General features: G+C 38.3%; 1 protein-coding gene and 1 long non-coding RNA gene across 3 annotated transcripts in view; one reads left to right on the top strand and one right to left on the bottom strand.

The window, feature by feature from the left end:
• Positions 1-1,921: 1,921 nt before the first annotated feature.
• LOC116665920 lies at positions 1,922-4,659 on the bottom strand. Its single transcript, XR_004322753.1, has 2 exons — positions 4,508-4,659; positions 1,922-3,560 (listed from the first exon to the last, which is right to left on the bottom strand). It is a non-coding gene; the product is annotated as an uncharacterized LOC116665920 (long non-coding RNA).
• Positions 3,838-23,731, top strand: part of LOC102506985 (calcium-binding mitochondrial carrier protein SCaMC-1) — a 50,488-nt gene continuing 30,594 nt past the window's right edge. For both annotated transcript variants that reach the window (XM_032487230.1, XM_006179963.3), the window contains exons 1-3: positions 3,838-5,124; positions 13,145-13,271; positions 22,045-22,132. In XM_032487230.1, the coding sequence (XP_032343121.1) occupies positions 4,321-5,124; positions 13,145-13,271; positions 22,045-22,132 (1,019 nt within the window). In that variant the 5' untranslated portion in view covers positions 3,838-4,320. The remainder of the gene's footprint in view (positions 5,125-13,144; positions 13,272-22,044; positions 22,133-23,731) is intronic.

Genomic DNA, 23,731 nt, shown 5'->3' with positions numbered 1-23,731 from the left:
CAGAAGTGGAATGTCTGGGTCAATGGACTTTTAAGTTTTTGAGGAACCTCCAAATTGTCTTCCATAGTGGTTGCACCAATTTATATTCTCTTTTGGGTTCCTTATCTGAGCCACAGTACAATAGCTCTGGCTATCCTATTATGTAATTTGGACACAAAGAAGATAGAGCCAGATACAGATACTCTAGCTTCCTAAAAAGTTAAATTCAGAAATTTGGTAAAAGCATTTAAGCAATGTATTTGTAAAATACTTGTATGCAAAACTAAAATATTCCAAGGAACAGTAGGAAATTGTATATTTCCTACTGTATGATATACTGTCATTGAGAATACAGTGTAATCTACGATTGTTTTCTCTTTTTAATTCTGTAGCAGTGGATAAGCTCTGTAGGTCACTATTTATGAGACTGCCCTGGGTTGGATAACTGATCAATGACCTTATAACATTCTTTCACATTCAGGTTTTAAAAATGAATTTGGCTGTAAGTAGAACTGGACAGTCCTCTGGGATATTGGATTGTGCCAGGAAGATTTGGAAGCCTGAAAGGATAAGAGCTTTAACAAAAGCTACATTCTTAGTCTTCTGACTGTTGTACTGTATGCAGGCGCAGATATTACTTTTTATGAGGTGAGTTTGTTTCTACGATGGACTTAAAACAGATTTATTAGATCTGAAAATATAATATAATTGAAAAAATTTTAATCAAAAATACATTTTAAAATGACTAAATAGAAAATATGTTTTTTACAGTCTGTTTTGCTAGCTTCTCTTTCTCAGGATCGCAAGCTAGTTTCCTATAAGTGTTGACCTTAATCTTCCCTCTTCACTTCTTGCACACAAACCACTCTCTCCTGGTGACTCCATCTGTTACTGGGTTACAATATAGTTGGTATATTACTAACTTGCAGATCTGCTTTTTTTTTTTTTTTTTAACCTCTTTCCTGATCTCCAGACCACTGGGGAGATCGAATGACATTGCTTTGCTTCCCATTTTAACTAGGGTTAGCAGTCTGATTTGGCTCATGTTACTTTTGTTCTGGGTTTCCTTGTGAATAATTTTGGGTTATAATAATTAGCTACTCCAAGTCAGTTATAGTTACTTGATTCAGAAAAAACAAAAGGAAGAATGTAACTAAGTTGTTTTTTGGGGGGTTGGGGCAGGATTACAAAATAACAATGGCCTATTTTCTATGTTAGTAGTGTCCAGTTTCACTTTGGTCATTTCTGTAGCTGATTCCGATAGACCATCAAGCATGACTTTCCTTGTCCAACTCCCTCCCTTCTTGCTAATCCTGAGTACTTTCCACCCCACCAGACTTCTTAATTCTTATCAGTGGTTAGGATAGCAATTAGGGTCATGGGCTCAGACTGCTTGAGTTCAGATTATGGCTTCACAATTTCCTTAACCTCTCTGTGCCTGAATTCTCTCACCTTAAAAATGCGGATTTATTCATTCAGTAAATAATTATTGAGTTGCATGTAACAGGCTCTGTTCTAGGTACAACAAACAAAAGAGAGGGTCTTTGGGGAGCTCAACATTCTTTCATTGGGAGATAGAAAATAAACAATTGATAAACGTGGTGTGTTAGTGATAGGATTATGGAGAAAAACAAAGTAGGAAAGGAGAGTAGACAGTATTAGGGACTGAAAGGCCTTCCTGAAAAGATACCTCTGAGCAGAGACGCTAAGGAAGTGAGGGCTTGAGCCACGCATAAATCCACAGGAAGAACATTTAGGGTGGAAGCATGCTTGTACAGCTGGATTGAGCCAGAAGAGATTAGTAGGAGATGAGGTCAGAGAGTGAGTGGGGATCCAGATTTATCAGGGGCTTGCAAATCATAGAAAGGACTTTATTTTTACTCTAGGTGAACTGGGAACCTACTGGAGGGTTCTGACCAGAGGAATGCCATATCTGACAAGATTTTTTTAATCATAAAATTTTTATTAAGATATAATTCATATACCATATAATTCACCATTTTGAAGTGTTCAGTATATCTACAGGGCTGTGCAACCATCTCTACTATCTAATTCAAGAACATTTCATCACTCCAAAAATAAACTCTATACTCATCAGCAGTCACTCCCCATCCCCAACTCCCCCATTCCCTGAAAAATACTAATTTCTGTCTCTGCAGATTTGTCTAATCAGGACATTTCATATAAATGCAATTATACAATATATGGTCTTCTATGACTTGCTTCTTCTCACTCAGCAAAGTGGTTTCAAGGTTCATCCATGTGGTAGCATCTATCAATATTTCATTCTTTTTTTCTGAATATTATTCCATTATATGCATATACCATCTTTTGTTTGTCCATTCGTCAGTTAATGGACAGTTGGGCTGTTTCCACCTTTTGACTGTTTTGAATAATGCTAGTATGAAATCAAGTACAAGTTTTTGTATGGACATGTTTTATTTCTCTTTGGAATATATCTAGGAGTGGAAGTGCCAGGAAATTAGATAACCCTATGTTCAACTTTTTTGAAGAACTACCACTGTTTTCTAAGGTGGCTACACCATTTTATTTCCACTAGCAGTGAATGAGGGTCCCAGTTCTCTACATTCTTGTCAACACCTGTTATTATCCATCTTTTTGCTTTTGCCATCCTTGTGAATAAAAAGTGGTACTATCGTCTATTATTATTTGTCTTTTTATTGTTGAGTTGTAGGAGTTCTCTGTATATAATAGGACACAAATCCCTTATCAGATATATGATTTGCAAATATTTCCTCCCATTCCATGGGCTGTCTTATACTTTCTTTATAATATCCTTTGAAGCACAAAAGTTTTAAATTTTGATTAAGTTCAATTTATTTATGTTTTCTTTTGTTACCATTGCATTTTTTGTCATATCTAAGAAATCACTGTCTAATCCAAGAACATAGATTTACATCTATGCTTCCTTCTAAGGGTTTTATAGTTTTGGCTCTCATTTTAGGTCTACTATACATTTTGGATTAATTTTTGTATATGGTGTTAGGCAGGGGTCCAACTTCATTCTTTTGCAAGTAGATATCCATTTGTCTCAATACCATTTGTTGAAAAGACTATTTTCTCCACTGGATGGTCTTGGCACACTTGGTGAAAATCAATTGACTATACATGTTAAAGGTTTATTTCTGGATTCAAATTCTATTTGTTGATCCGTATGTCTATCCTTATGCCAGTACCACAATTGTCTTCATTGCTGTGGCTCTGAAGTAAGTATGAAATTAGAAAAATATGAGTCCTCTTGTTTCTTTTTTTCTCAGCACTGTTTTGGCTATTCTGAGTCCCTTGCATTGCCATATGAATTTTAGGATCATCTAGTTTTAGAAGTTTTAGGACAGTGGACAAAGTATGAAATAATGGTCTCTGGTATGTTGGGAGAGTAAATGGACAAGGGAGATACGGTATCATTCCAGGGGGAAAAGAAAGGCCCATTTAAGATTTTACGATCATGATTTTAAAATGAGACAGGTCAGTATGGGTGTAAGTTTTTCACTCACGTTTTGCTGCACGGGAGCAGGCATGAAGTAGGCATAGTTGGTTTTAGGCAGGGTGGTTCTGTCATACTAACATGACCAAGGGAGAAAAAATAAACAAGGGAATTGTAAGATAATAGTAGGACCTACCTCATGGGGTTTTTATGACTATTAAATTTAATATATGTTAAATGGTTAGATATGCCCTAGCACATGAAAAGTGGTATGTCACCCTGAGATAGCATCATTAGTATCAGTTATATCTCAAGATAGTGTCTTTCTTTCTTACTGAGGCTGACTATTCTACCTCGGTTCTTTAAAAAAAATAATTATTTTTATTTGTTTTTGTTTATTTTGGGGGAGGTAATTAGGTTTATTTATTTACTTATTTATTTTAATGGAGGTACTGGAGATTGAACCTAGAACCTCGTGCATGCTAAGCATGTGCTCTGCCACCGAGCTATACCCAGACCCCCCAAAGTACTTTTTAAAACACTTATCTGGGCCTGTCATTAGACTGTGCCACCGACTTTCAAAGGACATGACTAGGGATTGGGGACGGAAAGCTTCAGTGCAACAAATCAGAGAACTAGGTTTTTACACAGTCCCTCAACCCTGTCTACTGCAATTCTCTGGAGCCTCAATTTTAGATCTCAGGCTCCTTTGTAGGAGCCTGTGAGAGAGCTTGAGGAATGGCAGAAACGCTTGGTGTTCCGGAAGATAAAAGAAAAGGTGTTTCAGGATGGAGGGCGTGGCCAGAAACTACTGGGATTAAACAGGGCAAAGATTTAAAAACGTCCTACGGATTTTGTGAGGAGAAAGCCCAGTAAGGTAGGTGGGGGTGGCTGAGATGAGACTGCAGTGGATCAAGGAGAAAGTGGGAGCTGAGGAGGAGGTGGGTTCTTGGAAACAATGCCAGGTTCCCAGGGAGGGGAAGAGGGAGACCGAGACCGAGGGCGGAGGCCCCTCAGGAGGACCGCCCTCTTCAAACCACCCCGCCGGGGTCCGCGGGGCCCGACTGCGCGGCGGGGCCCTACCCTGGGGCGCGGGACGGTCCGGCCGGAGGTGCAGGTCGGAGAAACTCGGCGGCGGCTGCAGGCGCTTAGCTTGCGGCGGGAGATTCGACGCCCGAGCGCTCCTTCGACGCCGCATCGGGGGGCCGCGCTCCTCTCGCCCAGATCCCCGCGGCCCCCGTTCGACCGCAGGCCGGGGCGGCGCTGGCTGCCGCCGCGTCTGGCGCCTCACTCCGACTTCCGGGCAGGCCGGCCGTCGCGCGCCGCCGCGGCCCAGGCTCGGAACCTCGGCGGCTCGGCGGGGCCGTTGCCAGCAGCCACGCCGCCCGCGCGGCCCCGCCGCCCTGCGCAGGCGCGGCGGCGGCGGCGGCGTCGAGCGGCGGCAGGTGGCGCGGCCGCGGGCGGGACGCCTTCGCTGGGGCTGGGAGGAGAGGCGGCCGGTGGTGCGGGGCCCCGCCATGCTGCGCTGGCTGCGGGGCTTCGTGCTGCCCACGGCTACCTGCCACAGCGACGAGGACTACTTCCAGTACGAGATGCTCTTCCAAGACCTGGACCACGACGGGAACGGGGTGCTGGACATCGTCGAGCTCCGGGAGGGCCTGAAAAACTGGAGCTCCTCGTTTGGCCTGCACCCGGAGAAGGTGAGTGGCCGCAAGAATGTGGCCCCGCGCGTCTGGAGAGACACTGGGCAGAGGCTGAAGCGAGACTCGCGCTTTCCAGAGCTGTTCCCCAGGGCCCTGGAGCGAGGGTGGGCTTCCTTCCCTGAGCCCCTTCACGCAGGGTAAGTACCGCAGCCCGGTGAAACACCTTCTCCACCTTCTTAAAACAACCGCTTTCCACTAAAACAGTAACTTCTTAAAATAGCAACTTTCCACTTAAAACAGCCACTTTCCACTATGACCAAAGCCTTCTCCTGGGCTTTTCGGGAGATGCTGAGTGGGTTTATGGTGACTCGCTCAACATTTACTGAACCTGCACAGAATTCCAGGGGCCGCGTTAGCTTTTTTGAATGCAGGAGCCCAAGACCTTCCCTTTTTTCGGGACGTTCACGGCCCAGGGTTCACGCTTCAGGATCTTCTCCAAACGGCAATCACAGGCGGGTCCCCAGAGCTGCCCTCTCTTTCTGACATCCCCACCAAAGCATAGGGGGAGTTAGACCATAGTCCATGGGTTTACACTTCAGCTGATTGTTTTAGTACCTTGCGTAAATTAGAGATGTCTTCCTTCTCTGTACGGTCTTGACTTGATTATTTAAAACCTGTTTAGAAGGAAGTTTCAGGATATCAAGAGAAAACAATTATTGTTTCCCTTCTATCAATGCAAAACAGTGTTCAGATACTACCGCACTAGTTTCAGCTACCATTGTGTGTGTGTGTGTGTGTGTGTGTGTGTGTGTGTGTGTGTGTGTGTGTGTGTGTTGGAGGTCCAAATCCTTCCCATGGCCCAGGAAATTCCTTGAGAGTTCTGTGCTCCAAAATGTATTGCTCTGATTTAATTTTTATCTTATTATCGCAGTCCTGTGTCCTCCTACTCTGCCTAGTTCCTTCAGATTGATAGCTTAATCAAACCATCTACATAGTTTTATTTTTATTTTGTTCCTGGGCCCCATCTCTTAGGATAGTCTTTGTTTCTACTTCCTTCTTAGGCCAGACTTCCAGGACACTGCATCTCAGCCTGTCAAGCATCTTAGGCTCCTTCTTACCTGAGAAGGAATATCAGAGAATAAACTTGAGGGAGAGGTAGGAATCAGGGAGGAATGGTAGGGATATAGAACCCTAGAATGAATATTCATTTAGGATATATACTATGCTTTTGAGAATGGTATTCCACTCACAAAGGGTATCATCTTTAAACTGTCACTTGGAAGAGAACCACTTATTTTGTTCTGTGGCTATGTCAGGCCAGCAGCTTCTGTGTAGTGCTTTATGTACTACGACTTGTGGGTCCTAGTGTCATTATATGGCCCCTTTGCAGTATAATAGGACCTTTGGTCCAGTGCAGTGTGATACATAAGCACATACTGAAAGATCAAACACTCTTTAACTTTTGATTGTCCTGCTGGTTGAGGCTGTGCAGGCATGTTAGGCAAACACATGCCTAGAATATGTGTCAATTCCAGTCAAGATGAAACACTGCACCTTTCAGGGTGGAATAGCTTCAGAGTAATCAATGTGTTGCTCAGTGGCTGGAAGGTTTCTTGAAAGGATGGTGTGGTGTCAGTGGCTCAGTATTATTTTCTCATTCTAGTAGTTCAGACACTTGGCAGCAGCATTAGCTGTATTAGGCACTTGGTGAGTAGGACCCATACTCACCGTGGATAGCCTATATCTCCACCACCATGGCTGCTCCATTCAAGAGCCCACTGTGTCAGCACTGGTGTTCATTATGTCAGTTGATGAGACAGTCTGGCTGACCTCAACTGGTTGGGTCATTCTGTCTACTTAGTTTTTTTTTTTTTTAACCTCTTCTATGGTAGTAACCGTATGTGGGTTTGTCACCAGTTGTGGGTTCTGGCCAGCAGAAGTCCCACCGAGACAGAATGAATTACTTGAGACTTTGTGGAAAAAAGTCAAGAGAGAGAGAGGGAGTCGGGAGCCAACTCCACGAGCCTCTCAAATGCTCCCGTATTTATTGTGTACAGTCAAAGGAGGAATGCAGGTATTTAGGGAGTACAGGGTGGGATCACAATGAGTACAAGGCTTTGTTTATTGTTGGTGTTTGGCTCAAGGTCAGGAGAACCTTATTGGTAAATCATATTCGTGTTGAGCCTTTCAGCTTATCAGGGCGGAACGTATGAGAATCAGCTGCTTAACAACATTTTTCTTGGACTCAGGTGGCTGTGCCTGTCTTAAGTTGCCCCTCTCAGGGGATCTTACCCGTCATTGGCTAACCAGCCTTCTCACCTCTGAGTCTGCAGCTTTTTATAACTTGTTTACCATTCCAGCCCAAGGCTGTTTTGGGGATAGAAGACTATCTAACAGCAGGCGTGCCCAGCATTTATAGCCGAGGGCCTGGGTTGTTGCTAAAACCTCAACCATGCAAGCAAGTAGGTTACTAAGCACGTTTGCTCTTCTTTAAGGAGATAAGTGGCTGGGTTCTGTTACAATTTGTTAACCCGATCATGGGCTCCCACAAGCATACAATGTGAGAATATTTTTACTTTATCTTCACTCCCATAGATCTATCCTCATGCAAATTCCCCAGACCTCTTTGTCTCTGATTTTCCAATTTTTTCCCTTCTAGGCCACTGATACCCAACCAAGGTACTCACCACTGTTCGTGAGTTTCTATATATTGTTATCTCTGGCTACTTCTTTTTGTGAAGTGAATGATTAGACCCTACTTGAAATTCTTCTCACTGGGCAGATTTCCCCATTGCTGTCTTTCTGGACTATTCTTGAGTGGTGCTATAGTGTATATCAGGCTGTTTTCAATTTTCACTCACATAATCAGAAACCCATCCAACCAAGCTCATCTTTTTTCCTCCTCTGTCGGCCCATCATAATGAACCTTCCTGTAGTTATAGGAATGAGTTTAAGGAGAGGTGATGGTATAACAGGGGTGGGGCATGGAGATCTGGACCAGTCTTTGTGTAACTTGCTTATGCTCTTTGATTCTACTTGTGCTTGATCTCAATGTACTGTTCCATCATATGGATTGCTACTTGGCTTACCAAGACTTCTCACCTGGTGGTTCTGATAGAACTCAACTCATGATAATCCATCCTGGCTATAAGCACTCTGTTCTCCCAGGGCCCCATAGCATGCCAGGAACTATTACAGTTTTCTGCTGTAGGGTCTCCTTTTAGAGCTTGTTATAAACTCCACGCAATATCTTTTCCTGCCTCTGACACTTTTAATACCATAGAGTCTGCTGGGTCAGGTAGCCCAAGAGGCAGGGCTGCTTGCTCTATGACTAGGACCTGTTGAAGAACTCTTTCTCACTATGAACCCCATTAAAATCTGTCAGCCTTTCTTGTTTCTCAGAAATGGATCAGAGCAGCTTTCTCAGTTTTGAAATATACCCCCAGAACTCAAAGAGGCCTCAGATGCTGTATTTCCTTCTTAGAGAGGTGTGAGATGCAAGCATTTGCCCTTTATTTTGGTGGTAGTGATGATGGGGCATATCCTGACATGCCCTAGACCACTGGTTCTGGAAATACTTAATTGATGTGGTAGACCCCTGAATCTTCATTGACTATTATTTCCCATCCTCTGGAGGGCATGTATCTTACCAAGGCCTCTAACATATTGCTACTTCTTGTTCATCTAGTCCAGTTAACATGATGCCATCAATATAGTGGACCAGCATGATGCTCTGTGAATATGGAGATGGATCAGGTCGCTTTATGACAGAGGGTGGGAAAATTGTGATAAAATTCATGTAACATAAAATGTACCATCTTAACCATTTTTAAAGGTACAGTTCAGTGGTATTAAATACATTCATAATGTGCAACCATCACCACCATCTATCTCAGTAACTCTTTTCATCTTTAAAATGGAATATCTATATCCATTAAGCAATAACTCCCCATTGCTCCCTCCCTCCAGCCTCTGGCAATTATCATTCTATTTTTTGACTCTATGACTTTTCTACTGTATGTACTTCATATGAGTGGACTCATACAGTATTTGTCATTTTGTGGTTGGCTTATTTCACTTAGCATAATGTCTTCTGAGTCCATCCACGTTGTAGCATGTGCCAAAATCCTTTTAAGGGCTGAATAATATTCCATCACATATCTATCTATCTATCTACCTACCTACCTACCTACCTACCATATTTTTGGTGCTGTGTCATTCTCAGCCTTTTGTTCAGTGCATTGATGCTTCCAGCAACATCCATCCAATTCCATAGTTCTTATGATTAGTATTTCTCCTGAATTCCTCAAAAGCTGAGATACTGCATCAGCTAGCACATTGTCTTTCCATCCCAGGTCACCATCTAGCCCCAGTGATGGTGTATCATGTGGGGTCTGCTTCCTAGGACCATTTCTGGTACCAGCTGTTAAAGGTTGTATTCCATGAGAACTGCCTCTAATACTCAGATTCATACTCAGGAAGTTTATTGGGGAGTGCTATTAGGGATAATACCTGTGAGAGCTAGAGGAAGCAGGATTGGACAGAGGGAGAAATTGAACTGTGATGGAGTTGCAGCAGAAGCTTTAGACAATTCAAGAGGAACTCTGAATCTGGGATAGCCTTTCAGAGTTGTCTTGTCTTGAGGCAAGAGGGCCAGGCCTTTATTGCCTGTCCCTGCTTCCTTCACCCCCTCCCCCATTTAGTGAATGTGGGCTGCTCCAGGGAGTGACTTTAGGCACGGTGAGTCTTTTCAGCCCTGGACAATATGAAGGGAGGGGCTCAACTGAGAGTTTTCAGTCACCAATACTCTCAGCTACTCTCATTCCTTGGAGGGATGTGGGCAGTGTACCAGAGAATTTACCATAGTGATGTATTCTGCAAGTAATGCTGACAGGATTGGTTGGTTAATTGGATATGGAGTGTGAGGTAAAGGAAAAATTCAAGAATGACTCCAGGATTTTTGGTTTGAACAACTGGACGGATAGTGGTGCCATTTGCTAAAATTAGGCAGAATTGCAGAGGAGTGAGGTGGGGCAAGTGATTAATAAATCTTTCTTGGTTTGGACATTTGATATTCCTTTAAAAAATCCAAGTGGCTATATCAAGTAATAGTTTTGTATTTGAGTCTAAACCTCAGAGGAGACGTCAGGGTTAGAGATGAACATCGTTGGCGTTATACATGCAGAGCTTGGATATTGGATGAGATCCCCGAGTGTGGGGAAAATTATTTGGAAACTAAAAGCTGAAATCTAGCCAAACTATCATTTAAAGTAAACCCAATTTGGGATATATCAAGTTTGTTACCCTCAAAGGTTGGAGAGACTTCTTGAGAATGGAGTTCTAATAAAATGAAAAATAAATCTAAGAAAGAGGAAAACATGGGATAAAGGGAAAATGATGAATAAAGAAAAAATACTGTGCATAATTAAATGCTTTTACTGCATTAATTTTTCCAGCTTTATTGAGGTATAATTGACATATAACATTGTGCAAGTTAAAGGTGTACAACGTGATGGTTTGTACATGTATACGTTGTAAAATGATTACTACAGTAAGGTTAGTTAACACATCATTACCTCATGTAATTACCTTTGTGTGTGTGTGTGTGTGTGTGTGTGTGTGGTGAGAACATTTAAGATCTATGCATTAATTTTTTTGAATATTTTTTTTAGGTATAATTTACATACTATGAAATTCACCTATTGTTAAGTGTACAGTCAGTGATTTTTAGTAAAAAATTATACAGTTGTGTAACATTACCACCATATGCTTTTGACATATTTCTGTCAGTTCAAAAACAAAGATCCCTTGTGCCCATTCTTTGCAGCTTCAACTCCCATCTCTACCCCTAGGCAACAATTGATTTGCTTTTTGTCTGTGTAAATTTTCCTTTTTTTGGAAGTTTCATATAAATGGAAACAAACAATGTACAGTAGTCCACCGTTATCTTTGGGGTATACATTCCAAGACCCTCAGTGGATGCCTGAAACTGCAGATAGAACTGAACCCTACATATACTTTATTTTTTTCCTACAAAAACATACCTGTGATAAAGTTTACTTTATAAGTTAGGCACAGTAAGATATTAACAATAACTAACAATAAAATAGAATAATTATAACAATATACTGTAAGAAAAAGTTATTTGAATATGGTTTCTCTCTCAAAATATCTTATTGTACAGTTTAATGCCTTTTCCATCTTAACCAAGCACTTGCTATGTACTGTGGCTGTAACTTTTGCAGTTTGAGGTGCTATAGCAAAACTAGCATGAATTTCTTTTTCCTTCTTCACAATTTCACTGGTAGAAAATTCGTTCATCCCGTAGACCTTAGCAACCTCAGTGTACAATTTATTTTTCCTTACTAAGTCAAGAACTTTCACTTTTTCACTTAAAGGAAGCACTTTATGGCTTCTTTGCCAAATCCAAATTGCCAACATCGCTGCTCTTGTGCTTTGGGGCCATTACTAAGTAAAATAAGTGTTACCTGAACATAAGCACTGTGATACCTTGACAGGCAACCTCATAACCTAGACAACCAGTAAGTGACTGGCAGCCGGGATACCTGGACAAAGGGATGATTCATGTCCTGGGTGGGATGGAGCCTGGTGGAGTGAGATTTCGTCATACTACTCAGAACGGCACACAATTTAAAACTTATGTATTGTTTATTTCTGGAATTTTCCATTTATTTTCCATGGTTGACTGGGTACTGAAACTGCAGAAGGTGAAACCTTAGATGGGCAGGGAGAGGGGCCACTCTACTATGATTTTTTTTTTTAAAGTTGGTAACTATGGAGGCATGTTCCCCAAACTGAGATGTTCTCCATGATGTAATCAGAATGATTTATAGATAATTAAACAGGAATAATTTTCTCATTGTGATTTAGTGTTACTTAATACTATTTCCATGTAAGCACCGTATGTATTCCACTCATTGGGAAACACTACCTACAGAATTAATTTGAAATCCTTTTTGTGGCATGTAAGTCCTCTCATGATCTCTCCCCTGCCTACCTTATCTCCTCCTTTTTCTCCCTTGCATTTTTGTCCTTAGCAAATTGCAGCTATTTAGGATTGTTATGACTAAATGAGTTTGTACGTATAAAGTGCTGAGAAGTAAGTGCTCAATAAATATTAGCTATTATTATTATCCATATCATTAATGTTGTGTTTTTTCTAATCAAATACTGTCACACATTCTTGGAGTGCCCTTTCCCATTTGTCTGCCCAGCTGATGCCAATTTTTCTCTGCGGGCCTCAGCTCAAGCCCTCTTCCACTGTGAAGGCTCTCCTGAATCCCCCCAAACTTTACTGTACCTTGAATACATTCCTATTATGTCACCTAACAAATTCTCTTTGGTTATGTGAATGGTCTCTGCTTGTCTGTCACTTCCTTCAGGGCAGGGACTGTGTCTTCTTGTCTTTTAATCTCTAGAACCTAGTCCATTGCCCAGTTCACAGTATTTATTAACTCCATGGAGGTTGATTAAGGGCCTTTGAATGTCATACTTTATGCCAGACATTGATGGTACAAAAATGAACAAGAAATGGTTTGTGCCTTTGAGGTAGGAGTCTTCTGGAAATATATATGATGTACATTTTGAAATTATGATTATTAATTTTTTATTTAGAAAAACAGAATACCCCGGTGAGATCTGAACATACACTCTTGCTTCCTAAGGCTTGATCTCAAATCATTAATCTGTGGATCATTCTAGAATTCCACATATTTTATCCCATTTAGTTAATAGAGGGTAAACTCTCTGATGGCAAAGACTATATGTATCTTAGTATCTTTATTCTCTCAAGATATTTGGCATTCATTGTTTGCCTCAGGTAAATACTTACATGTAGGATTTATAATTATTTGGAATGAGATGGTGGCTATTGACTTTAGTATTGTGCAAATTAAAAATCACCTGATGTATTTAGCTCTGTAGTGGTGACTGAAAAACTAGGACAGTGGATGCTGATAGAAGTCATAATAGGTATGAGTGAAACGTGCCAATGTTAGCATGGTATAGTAGCTTTACCTGCAATACATCTCTGTAATGAGTTTCTTTTTTCTTGTAGGATATTTTTAAAGCTGGAGATACCAATGATGATTTGAAATTGGACTTTGAAGAATTTATGCAGTACCTTAAAGAACATGAGAAAAAAATGAGGCTGGCATTTAATAGTCTGGACAGAAATAATGATGGTGTGTGTGTGTTTTATCCACAATTAGCTTAACATGAATAACCACTATCAGTAATAAGTATATTTTTATTGGCCTTTAACTTACTCCACTCCTAATATCAGAGGTTCTATTGTGTCTATCACTTGTCTAGCAGTAATTTTTTAATTTCTAAGAATAATATATAAACTGTATTTATTAGTATTAACGTTTCTGTATTGTTAACCTTTTAAAAATAATTTTTGTCCTCTGAATTTAAAACTTCTTGACTTGGTGAGTAGACCTCTTCACTGTTTTGCAATAAATGAGCTGAAAGTATCATGGTAGTTTAAAAAGTTACATTTCTTGTTTTCTTGTTGATTTTGAAAATATTTCAGTTGTAGGAAAGTTATATAACACAGAAAAGCTCCTAAAGGAAAGTAAAAGTTACTTGTAACCCTGCTGTCTAGAGATCAGACTCAGCATTTTAATATATTTTTAATATTTTCTTCTAGACTTTTTGTCTCTATGTCTTTCTTGGTTTCTCTCTTTTTAAATGAAATAGTAGTCATGCTGTATGTATAGTTTGGTGTTCTACTTTTTTCTTTTAATGTGAATGTAAGCATTCCACTTCTTTTAATAGTCTTCACAAAGATAATTTTCAATGACTGAAATACTCAGTTGGTGAGGAGGTTTATTTAATGACTCCCATATTGTTAGACATTTAGGATGTTTCCAGTATTTTACTCTTATACATATGATCAGTATTCACGCTGATTTGCATAGAAAAGGAATACTCTACTATGTTGTTATAGACCCTTAAATCAGAGAGACTAAATGTAAAAATATAATACCATTTCTGCATCCACATGTGGCTAATTCACCATGGGGAATTAGAAACTAATTATACCCTATTTAAGAAACATATACCCTATTTAAGAAAAAATTAACATATGTTAATTTTTAAGTTTTGTGAAATCTGATTTTTGTTAATTGAAAAATTCTAAGTGAACCAGAAAAGATATTTTAAGGATTCTACTGATAAGTTCTTGGGTAAGACAAAGTATAACCTGAATGTCACAGGCTTTAGTGACCTGTGAGCTCAAAAGTGGCTGCATTTACCTTAATACCCAAATTGCAGTGCTACAGGCTTCCATTCACTTTCCAGAAGGAAGTTGAGGGCTTTCTGGGCCCTCCTACTAAAATAGTACCCAGAAGCTTAAGAAGTACTGCTTATTCATGTCTGTAAATCAGGTCATCATTTGCTGTTGATCTAAGACTGATAGTTCTATTCTTGCTGCTGTTCTGGAATTTCACTCTTTTATTGCTGGTTACCACCATGATCATATTTGTAAGCTGAAAATCCACTGTGTCAGATAATCAGTGAAATGAGAATGCCGTTAGTAAAAACTACTGCTATTGTCCCTGAAAATCAGTGCCTTTTTTTTTTTTTTTTTAGCTCTTGGTAATAATAGAGAATACTTTCTGAGGCAAGAGGGCAATCCAAAGTAATACAGTGATTAGGAATACAGATCTCTTAATTTCTATCTTGACTAGTCAAACTGGAACATCATAGCTCAGCCCCCAAAGTCCTGCAGTGGTACCATTCTATTAGAGCTGCTGTCCAAATTCCCACTGGCTTCCTATGTCTTGAGCACCTGAGCTGTGATAGCAGGTATGACACTGTACCGTGGACACCAGGGCTGCCGCCCATGTGGACTGCCGAGCTCAGGCTCCAGCCGCCCTGCAGAGGTGCTGCTCTGCTTGAGCTGCCTGCTGTCAGGGACCTCCTGGCTGCTGCCTCAGTGACCACAGTTTGTGTAGAGCTCAGCCAGTTTTCTTTGGCCACGATGCTCTTTGTGGGTGGGAAAGGGAATATCTCCTCTGTTATGGATTGAATTGTGTTTCCCCCCAAAAGATATGTTGAAGTCCTGGCCCCAGTACCTCAGACTGTGACCTTAATTGGAAATTGGTCTTTACAGAAGTAATCAAGTTAAAATGAGGTCATTAGGGTATGCCCAATAAATAACAGGACAGGTGTCATGTAAAGGGGGAATCTGGACACAGGGACAGATGTGCACAGAGGGAGCTGATGTGAAGTGGCCATTTGATGATGGAGTCAGGCTTGGAGTGATATGTCTACAAGGCAAGGAATAGCTGAGACTACTGGAAGCTAGGAGAGAAGTATAGAGCAGATCCTCCCCGAGCATCTCCAGAAGGACCATGGCCCTGTCAATGCCTTCGTTTCAGACTTCTGGCCTCCGTAACTGTGAGACAATAATTCCTGTGGTTCTAGCTACCCAGGTTGTGGTACTTTGTTACAGCAGCCCTAGGAAACTAATACACTCCTCCCTCTTACTATGCCTCATCAGAAGATGTCCGATATCAGAATATTTTGGGCCTCATAGTACCGCTTTTTCAATTCATATGAATATACTGCCACTTTCCCCTAAAGTGTAGAGGTGCTTCCAGACTGGCTGGGATGGGGTAATTTCTGGTATCTTGTGTGCACCACTGACCCTGGAGCCAACATTTCCCCCAAATCCTATTATTGGATCTGACTCACTACATCACATCTTTTCCCTTCCTGTCCTTCCTGACATCATTGTTCCTCTTGGGATTCTCTCAGTTCATTGCACACTTAATGTGTGTTAAACATTGATACTAGGATTCAGTTTTTTCCACCCCTTTCTGTGCCCCAGGAGGCTTTCCAGGCCTTGGGCCGATCAATGGAGACAAGAGAATGCATGTGCGCTGATGTACTAGTCAAACTCACTAGCTGGAAACTTTCAAGGCCCAGTACATATCTTAGCTATGGTAAATAGTGCTGTTGTGAACAATGGGGTGCATGTAGCTTTTCGAATTAAGAGTTTTTTGTCTTTTCCAGTTATATACCTAGAAGTGAGATTGCTGGACCATATGGTAAGTCTATTTTTAGTTTCTTAGGGAATCTCCATACTGTTCTCCATAGTGGCTGCACCAATATACATTCCCACCAGCAGTGTAGGAGGGTTACTTTTTCTCCACACCCTCTCCAGCATCTATTATTTGTGGACTTTTTTTTTTTAATGATGGCCATTCTGATGTGAGGTGATACCTCATTGTGGTTTTGATTTGCATTTCTCTAATGATTAGCAATGTTGAGTGTCTTCTCCTGCGCCTGTTGGCCATATGTATGTTTTCTTTGGAGAAATGTTTATTTAGGTCTTCTGCCCATTTTTTGATTGGGTTGTTTGTTGTTTGTTTTTGATATTGAGCTGTATGAGCTGTTTGTATATTTTGGAAATTAATCCCTTGTCGGTCACATCATTTGGAAATATTTTCTCCCAGTCCGTGGGTTTCCTTTTTGTTTTGTTCATGGTTTCCTTTGCAGTGTAAAAGCTTTGAAGTTTATATAGGTACCATTTGTTTATTTTTGCTTTTGTTCCCATTACTGTAGAAGACGGATCCAAAAAATATTGCTGCAATTTATGTCAAAGGCTGTTCTGCCTATGTTTTCCTCTAAGAGTTTTATAGTAGCTGGTCTTACATTTAGATCTTTAATTCATTCTGAGTTTTTTTGTATATGGTATTAGTGAATGTTCTAATTTCATTCTTTTAAATGTCTCTGTCCAGTTTTCCCAGCACCACTTATTGAAGAGACTGTCTTTTCTCCATTGTATATTCTTGCCTTATTTGTCATAGGTTTAGTAAAATGCATAGTTTTATATTTTGGGCTTTCTATCCTGAAGAAAGGATTTTCTGAGCAGAAAATAGCTCGAACAGTGGCAGAATTGGAGAACTGTCAGACAAGGTCAGAGCTAGTTAATACGGCGTTTCAAATTTGGCCTTAACTTACTATTTTGGGGGAAAGATTTCATTGATGTATAATATATATAACAAAGTGCATAAATTATAAGTAAAATCTTCATGAGTTTTCCCAAGGCAAAAAGACAACATGAAAACAGAATCCAGATTAAGAAGAATATTACTAGCATCTCAGAAGCATCCCTTTTTTATCCCCTTCAAATCACCACCACCTTCCAAAGTACCTACTATCCTGCTTTCTAATACTATATGTAAGTTCTCACTCTATCTTTGTTAAATAAGCTTACCTTGCTCATACTGTACCTTTTGTTGAAATGCCTTTGTTTCTTTGGTGGTCTCTTGTTTATCCTTTTGTAGTACTTCATTTGTGACTCTTGTTTTTCACTTGTTTGTTTATCCTTCCATTGCACTTTATTTATAACTCTTCTGTAATATACATTTAGCACAGAGTGATATATTTTAAAATAATTAGTGCATGCATATAAGCTAGTAAACTTCTTGTGGGGTTGTTTTATTAATCTTGGCTTCTATCCCATTTAGCATAGTGATTTGAATAGTAGACTTTCAAAAACATTTTTAATTATTTAATTGATGAGTATAGTGTTTGAAGATTATAATGGGATATAATGGGATAAGGCAGATGATTCAGCTCCTTTGGTTGAAGAAAATTTTGATTTCTAGGCTGAAGAATACACCAGTAAACTCCACCCAGTGGAGCTTGGAAAGAGGCCTTGGAGTCACTGCAAAGGTTCTGAGACTCTATATATGAGTACTGGGCTTTGCCTATAGGCTAAGTAAATAATATGTCTCATACACATGTGTGCTATTTATAAATGTATGCATATGTAGCTATGTTCATAAAATATAATTTAAAAAGTGTGACTGAATTTATACTAGGTTTTTGACATTACATATTTTTCAACTAGGTGACACTAAAGTTGATTTTTTTAAATATAAAGTTTTTTTCTTTTTTTTAATTGGAATATAGTCAGTTACAATGTGTCAGTCTGGTGTATAGCATAATATCCCAGTCATACATATACATACATATATTTGTTTTCATATTTTTTCACTAAAGATTATTATAAGATTTCAAATATAGTTCTCTGTGCTATAAAAAGAAATTTATTTTTTAATCTTTAGATATATAATAGTTAATATTTGCAAATCTCAAACTCCCAAATTTATCCCTTCCCACCCCCTTTCCCCCTGGTAACCATATTACTATGTCTGCAAGTCTGTTTCTGCTTTGTAGATGAGTTCATTAGTGTCTTCTTTTTTCTTTTTTTAGATTACACATATGATTAATATCATAGGATATTTTTCTTTCTCTTTCTGGCTTACTTCACTTAGAATAACTATCTCCAAGCCTGTCCATGTTGCTGCAAATGGAATTATTTTATTCTTTTTTATGGCTGAGTCATATTCCATTGTATGAATAAACCACAGCTTCTTTATTCAGTCCTCTTTCGATGGACATTTTGGACGTTGTTTCCATGTCCTGGCTATTGTATATAGTGCTGCTATGAACATGGGGGTGCATGTGTCTTTTCGAATTGTGCCTTCCAGATATATGCCCAGGAATTGAATTGCTGGATCATATATTAAGTCTATTTTTAGTTTTTTGAGGAATCTCCATACTGTTTTCCATATGGTTGCACCAAAATACATTCTTACCAGCAGTGTAGGAGAGTTCCCTTTTCTCCACACCCTTTCCAGCATTTGTCATTTGTGGACTTTTGTATGATGGCCATTCTGACTAGTGTGAGGTGATACCTCATTGTAGTTTTGATTTGCATTTCCCTGATAATTAGCGATATTGAGCATTTTTTCACTTGCCTATTGGCCATTTGTAGGTCTGCATTGGAGAATTGCTTGTTTAGGTCTTCTGCCTATTTTTGAATTGGGTTGTTTGTTTTTTGTTACCAAGTTGTATGAGCTGTTTATATATTCTGGAAATTAAACCTTTATCAGATGTATTATTTGCAAATATTTTCTCCCATTCCATAGGTTATCTTTTTCTTTTACTTATGGTTTCCTTTGCTGTGCAAAAGCTTATAAGTTTAATTAGGGCCCATTTGTTTGTTTGCTTTCATTTCTATTGCCTGGGTAGACTGCCCTAGGAGAACATTGCTAAGATTTATGTCAGAGAATGTTTTGCCTATGTTTTCTTCTAGGAGGTTTATCATGTCTTTTCTTGTATTTTAGTCTTTAAGCCATTTTGAGTTTATTTTTGTGAATGTTGTGTGGGAGTGTTATAACTTCATTGATTTACAGGCTGCTGTCCAGTTTTCCCAACATCACTTGCTGAAGAGACTGGTATATTCTTGCCTCCTTTGTCAAAGATTAATTAACCATAGGTCTGTGGGTTTATTTCTGGGCTCTCTATTCTGTTCCATTGATCCATATGTCTGTTTTTGTGCTAATACCACACTGTTTGATTACTGTAGCTCTATAGCATTGTCTGAAGTCTGGGGGGGTTATTCCTCCAGCTTCATTTTTTTCCTTCAATATTGCTTTGGCAATTCTGGGTCTTTTGTGATTCCATATAAATTGGAGGATTATTTGTCCTAGTTCTGTGAAAAATGTGATGGGTAATTTGATAGGGATTGCACTAAAGCTGTAGGTTGCCTTGGGTATGGTCATTTTAACAATATTGACTCTTCCAATCCAAGAGCATGGGATATCTTTCCATTTGTTTAAGTCGTCCTTAATTTCCTTAATCAATGTTTTGTGGTTCTCCGTGTATAAGTCTTTCACCTCCTTGGTCAGAGTTATTCATAAGTATTTTATTGTTTTGGATGCGATTTTAAAAGAGATTGTTTCTTTATTCTCTTTTTCTGATATTTCATTGTTAGTGTAAAGACTTGCAACTGATTTCTGTATGTTAACCTTGTATCCTGCTACCTTGCTGAATTCTTTTATCAGCTCTAGTAATTTTTATGTGGAGCTTTTAGGGTTTTCTATATATAATATCATGTCATCCACATATAGCGACAATTTTACCTCTTCTCTTCCATTTGGATCCCTTTTATTTCTGTTTCTTGCCTGATTACTGTGACTAGGGCTTCCAAGACTATGTTGAATAGAAGTGGTGAGAGTAGGCATCCTTGTCTTGATTCAGATTTTAGTGGGAAGGCTTTCGGCTTTTCACCATTGAGTATTATGCTGGTTGTGGGTTTGTCATAAATAGCTTTTATTATGTTGAGATATGTTTCCTCTATATCCACTTTGGTAAAAGTTTTTATTATAAATGGGTGTTGAATTTTGTCAAATGCTTTTTTCTGCATCTATTGAGATGATCATGTGATTTTTATCCTTTCTTTTGGTGATGTAGTGTATCGCATTCACTGATTTGCATATGTTGAACCATACTTGTGTCCCTGGGATGAATCCATCTTGATCATGGTGCATAATCTTTTTTATGTACTGTTGGATTCTGTTTGCTAATATTTTGTTGAGGAATTTTGCATCTATGTTCATCAATGATATTAGCCTGTAATTTTCTTTTTTGGCAGTGTCTTTGTCTGGTTTTGGTATCAGGGTGGTGGTGGTTTTACAGAATGAGTTTGGGAGTATTCCCTCCTTTTCAGTCTTTTGGAAGAGTTTGAGAAGGATTGGTATGAGTTTTTCTTTGTATGCTTGGTAGAATTCCCCCAGAAGCCAACTGGTCCTGAACTTTTGTTTGCAGGGGAGTTTTGTTTGTTTGTTTGTTTGTTTTTAATTTTCTATTTCACATCTAATGATCAGTCTGTTCATATGGTCTATTTCTTCTTGATTCAGTCTTGGTGAACTGTATGCTTGTAGAAGTATGTCCATTTCTTCCAGGTTGTCCAATTTATTTCCATATAATTGTTCATAGTATTTTCTTACAGGTGGTTTTTTTTTTTTTTGTATTTCTGTAGTATTGGTTGTAATTTTTCCATTTACCTTTCTTCTTCTTATTTTTTTTATTTGTGTCCTTTCTCTTTTCTTCTTGGTGAGTCTGGCCAGAGGTTTGTCAATTTTGTTTATTCTTTCAAAAAACCAGCTCTTAGTTTGATTGATTTTTTTCTATTTTTTATCTCTATTTTATTTATTTCCTCCTTGATCTTTATTATTTCTTTCCTTCTGCTGACTTTAGGTTTTGTTTGTTCTTTTTATAATTCTTTCAGGAAGTAGGTTAGGTTGTTTATTTGAAAAGTTGTTTTCATATTTTAAAAGACTAGGTATCTTCAATGATTTATTTTACACAAGGGAAAAATCAAAGATATTTGGACTTGGGGAGTGACATGATTAGATATGTAGTTTAAGGTTTGAGGACAATATGGAATACTTAATTTTTCCTTCAGAACATCTAGCAATGTGAGATTGAAATACATGGTAGGCTTGTATTAAATATATTAGTTGATTTGAGTTATTTAACATAGGATATGCTTGTGTTAAAAAAGAGTTTTGTGCTGTATTTTAAGAATGTTGTTTCCTCTAAAGGTAACCTTATAAAATATTGAGTAGCCTTATTTTTATGCCAGTGAATCAGATCTTCAGAATTAGCTTTTTAATTTTTTTCCAAGTAAGTATAATCAATATCTGTTATAGGTCTAATAATCTCTTATTGGAAACCTTTGGGGCCAGATATGTTTTGAAATTTAGAATTAGAATTTTAGAAAAGTAAAATTGTGCATATATGATGTATTACTTCATACTCCAAGTGAGGTCTGGAGCACCACTGTGCAATCGTATACATGACTTTTTCTTCAGTGAAACAAATGAATAACCACGATAAATTAGATAAATAATTGACTAAAATTAACTTCATAACAGCTTAAGGCAGGTTTTGCCATCAAATGAATTTTGGTGCCAAATTTACAAAAAGTCTTTTAGTTTTTAGAGCTTTTTAGGCTTTGGGTTGTGAATATGGGATTATAGGCCTATAAAGCTCATGGGCTTTTTAAGACTATTGCATTCTAAGTATATTTTGCCTTGTTATATTTTCAGATATTTTAACTTGACTTTTTTTCACTTTTTAAAGGAGTAATAGAAACTTCAGAAATAATTGATGCTTTGAAATCATTGGGTATACATATTTCTGAAGCTCAGGCAGAAAAGATTCTACAAAGGTCAGCCCTTAGCCTTATTTTTAGTAGTTTTAATTGTTGTTTAATATTCCACGTTAGAAACTGGTTGCTATAAATGTAGTTTCTTTCTTCTACCCTTCCTTTCTTCTCTCCTTCCTCCCTCTCTCACTTCCTTTCTTCTTAGGTTTGATAACATCAGGTTTTATTGACACTCTTATAAGAAAGATATCTAAGAAATTTGTTGAATTGTGAATGCTATTGACTGAATCGCAAAACGTTCTCTTATAAACTCTGCGAGATAAGATTCTGCCTACTTCTAGTTCAAAGAATAGTTGTAATTCTCTTAAGCAATTGATTTAAAATTTTTTTAATTTTAATTTTTTTGACATACAGAAAGTACCTAATTTATGTACACAACTTTATGTGTTTGGAGGTATAATACACCCAGGAAACCATAACCACAATTCATGCTGTAAACATATCATTACTTATGAAGGTTTTTTCCCACTTTCTTATTTTATTTATTATTATTATTATTATTATTATTATTATTATTATTATTATTATTATTATTATTATTATTACTATTATTATTCACGATAGGAACACTTTCTTACAATTAACACTTAAATTTACCTATTTTTAAACTGGAGGATAACTGACACATAACATTATATTAATTTCAGGGGTACAACATAATGATCACCACAATAGGTCTAGGTAACATCCATCACCATACGTAATTATAAAATTTTTTTCTATGATGAGAATATTTAAGATTTACCCTCTTAGCAACTTTCAAGTATGCCATATAGTATTATTAACTGTAGTTACCATGCTGTATATTATATTCTCGACTTTTAAATTTTTGTGACTTTGACCCCCTTTACCATTTCACCCACCTCCCAACCCCCCACCTCTGGCAATCACCAGTCTGTTTTCTCTATCTATGAGCTCTCTCTCTTTCTTATTTCAAGATTCTACAAATAAGTGATGTCAAATGGTATTTGTCTTTCTCTGTCTGATTTATTTCACTTAGCATAATGTCCTCAAGGTCCATACATGTTGTTTCAAGTGGCAAGATTTTCTTATTTTTTATGGCTAAATAATATTTCATTGTATATATGTGACAAAAGATACAAAAGCCATTACACACAAAATTGCATGTTACTACCCTGTTTGGAATGCTGCTAAATCATAATCTAAAATAAATTATGGATATCCAATAGCAATGGTTTATCCAGAAAGTATTTACATAACTTCTATAAACATTAGTTATAGCTCTAGGTGGAAAGGATGCAGTTGTGAACAATCCAAAGTTCCTGTGTTAGGGTTTCAGACTAACAGGGGAGATAATACCAGGTGATCACAATACAGTGTAATAAATGAAAGCAGATTGAGATGGGGGCTTACTGGCCGCTGATGATTTTTGTGATTATTTTATTTGGGAATGTTTCTTTTACTTTCATTTTTTTTCAGATATTTTGTTTTATACAGAATTCTAGGATGACAGGTTTTTTTTTTTTTCTTTCAACACTTTAAAGTTACCATTAGTGAAGTCTGCTATGATGCATTGTTTCTGATGAAAAGTCAATGGCTTTTTTTTTCATTTCTCCTTGTATGTAATAACCCTTCCTTCCT

This window comes from Camelus ferus, chromosome 9 (genome assembly GCF_009834535.1).
Source record: "Camelus ferus isolate YT-003-E chromosome 9, BCGSAC_Cfer_1.0, whole genome shotgun sequence".
NCBI lineage: Eukaryota > Metazoa > Chordata > Mammalia > Artiodactyla > Camelidae > Camelus > Camelus ferus.
The sequence above is the reverse complement of the archived record's forward strand: the minus strand, read 5'-3'. Positions and strand labels throughout refer to the sequence as shown.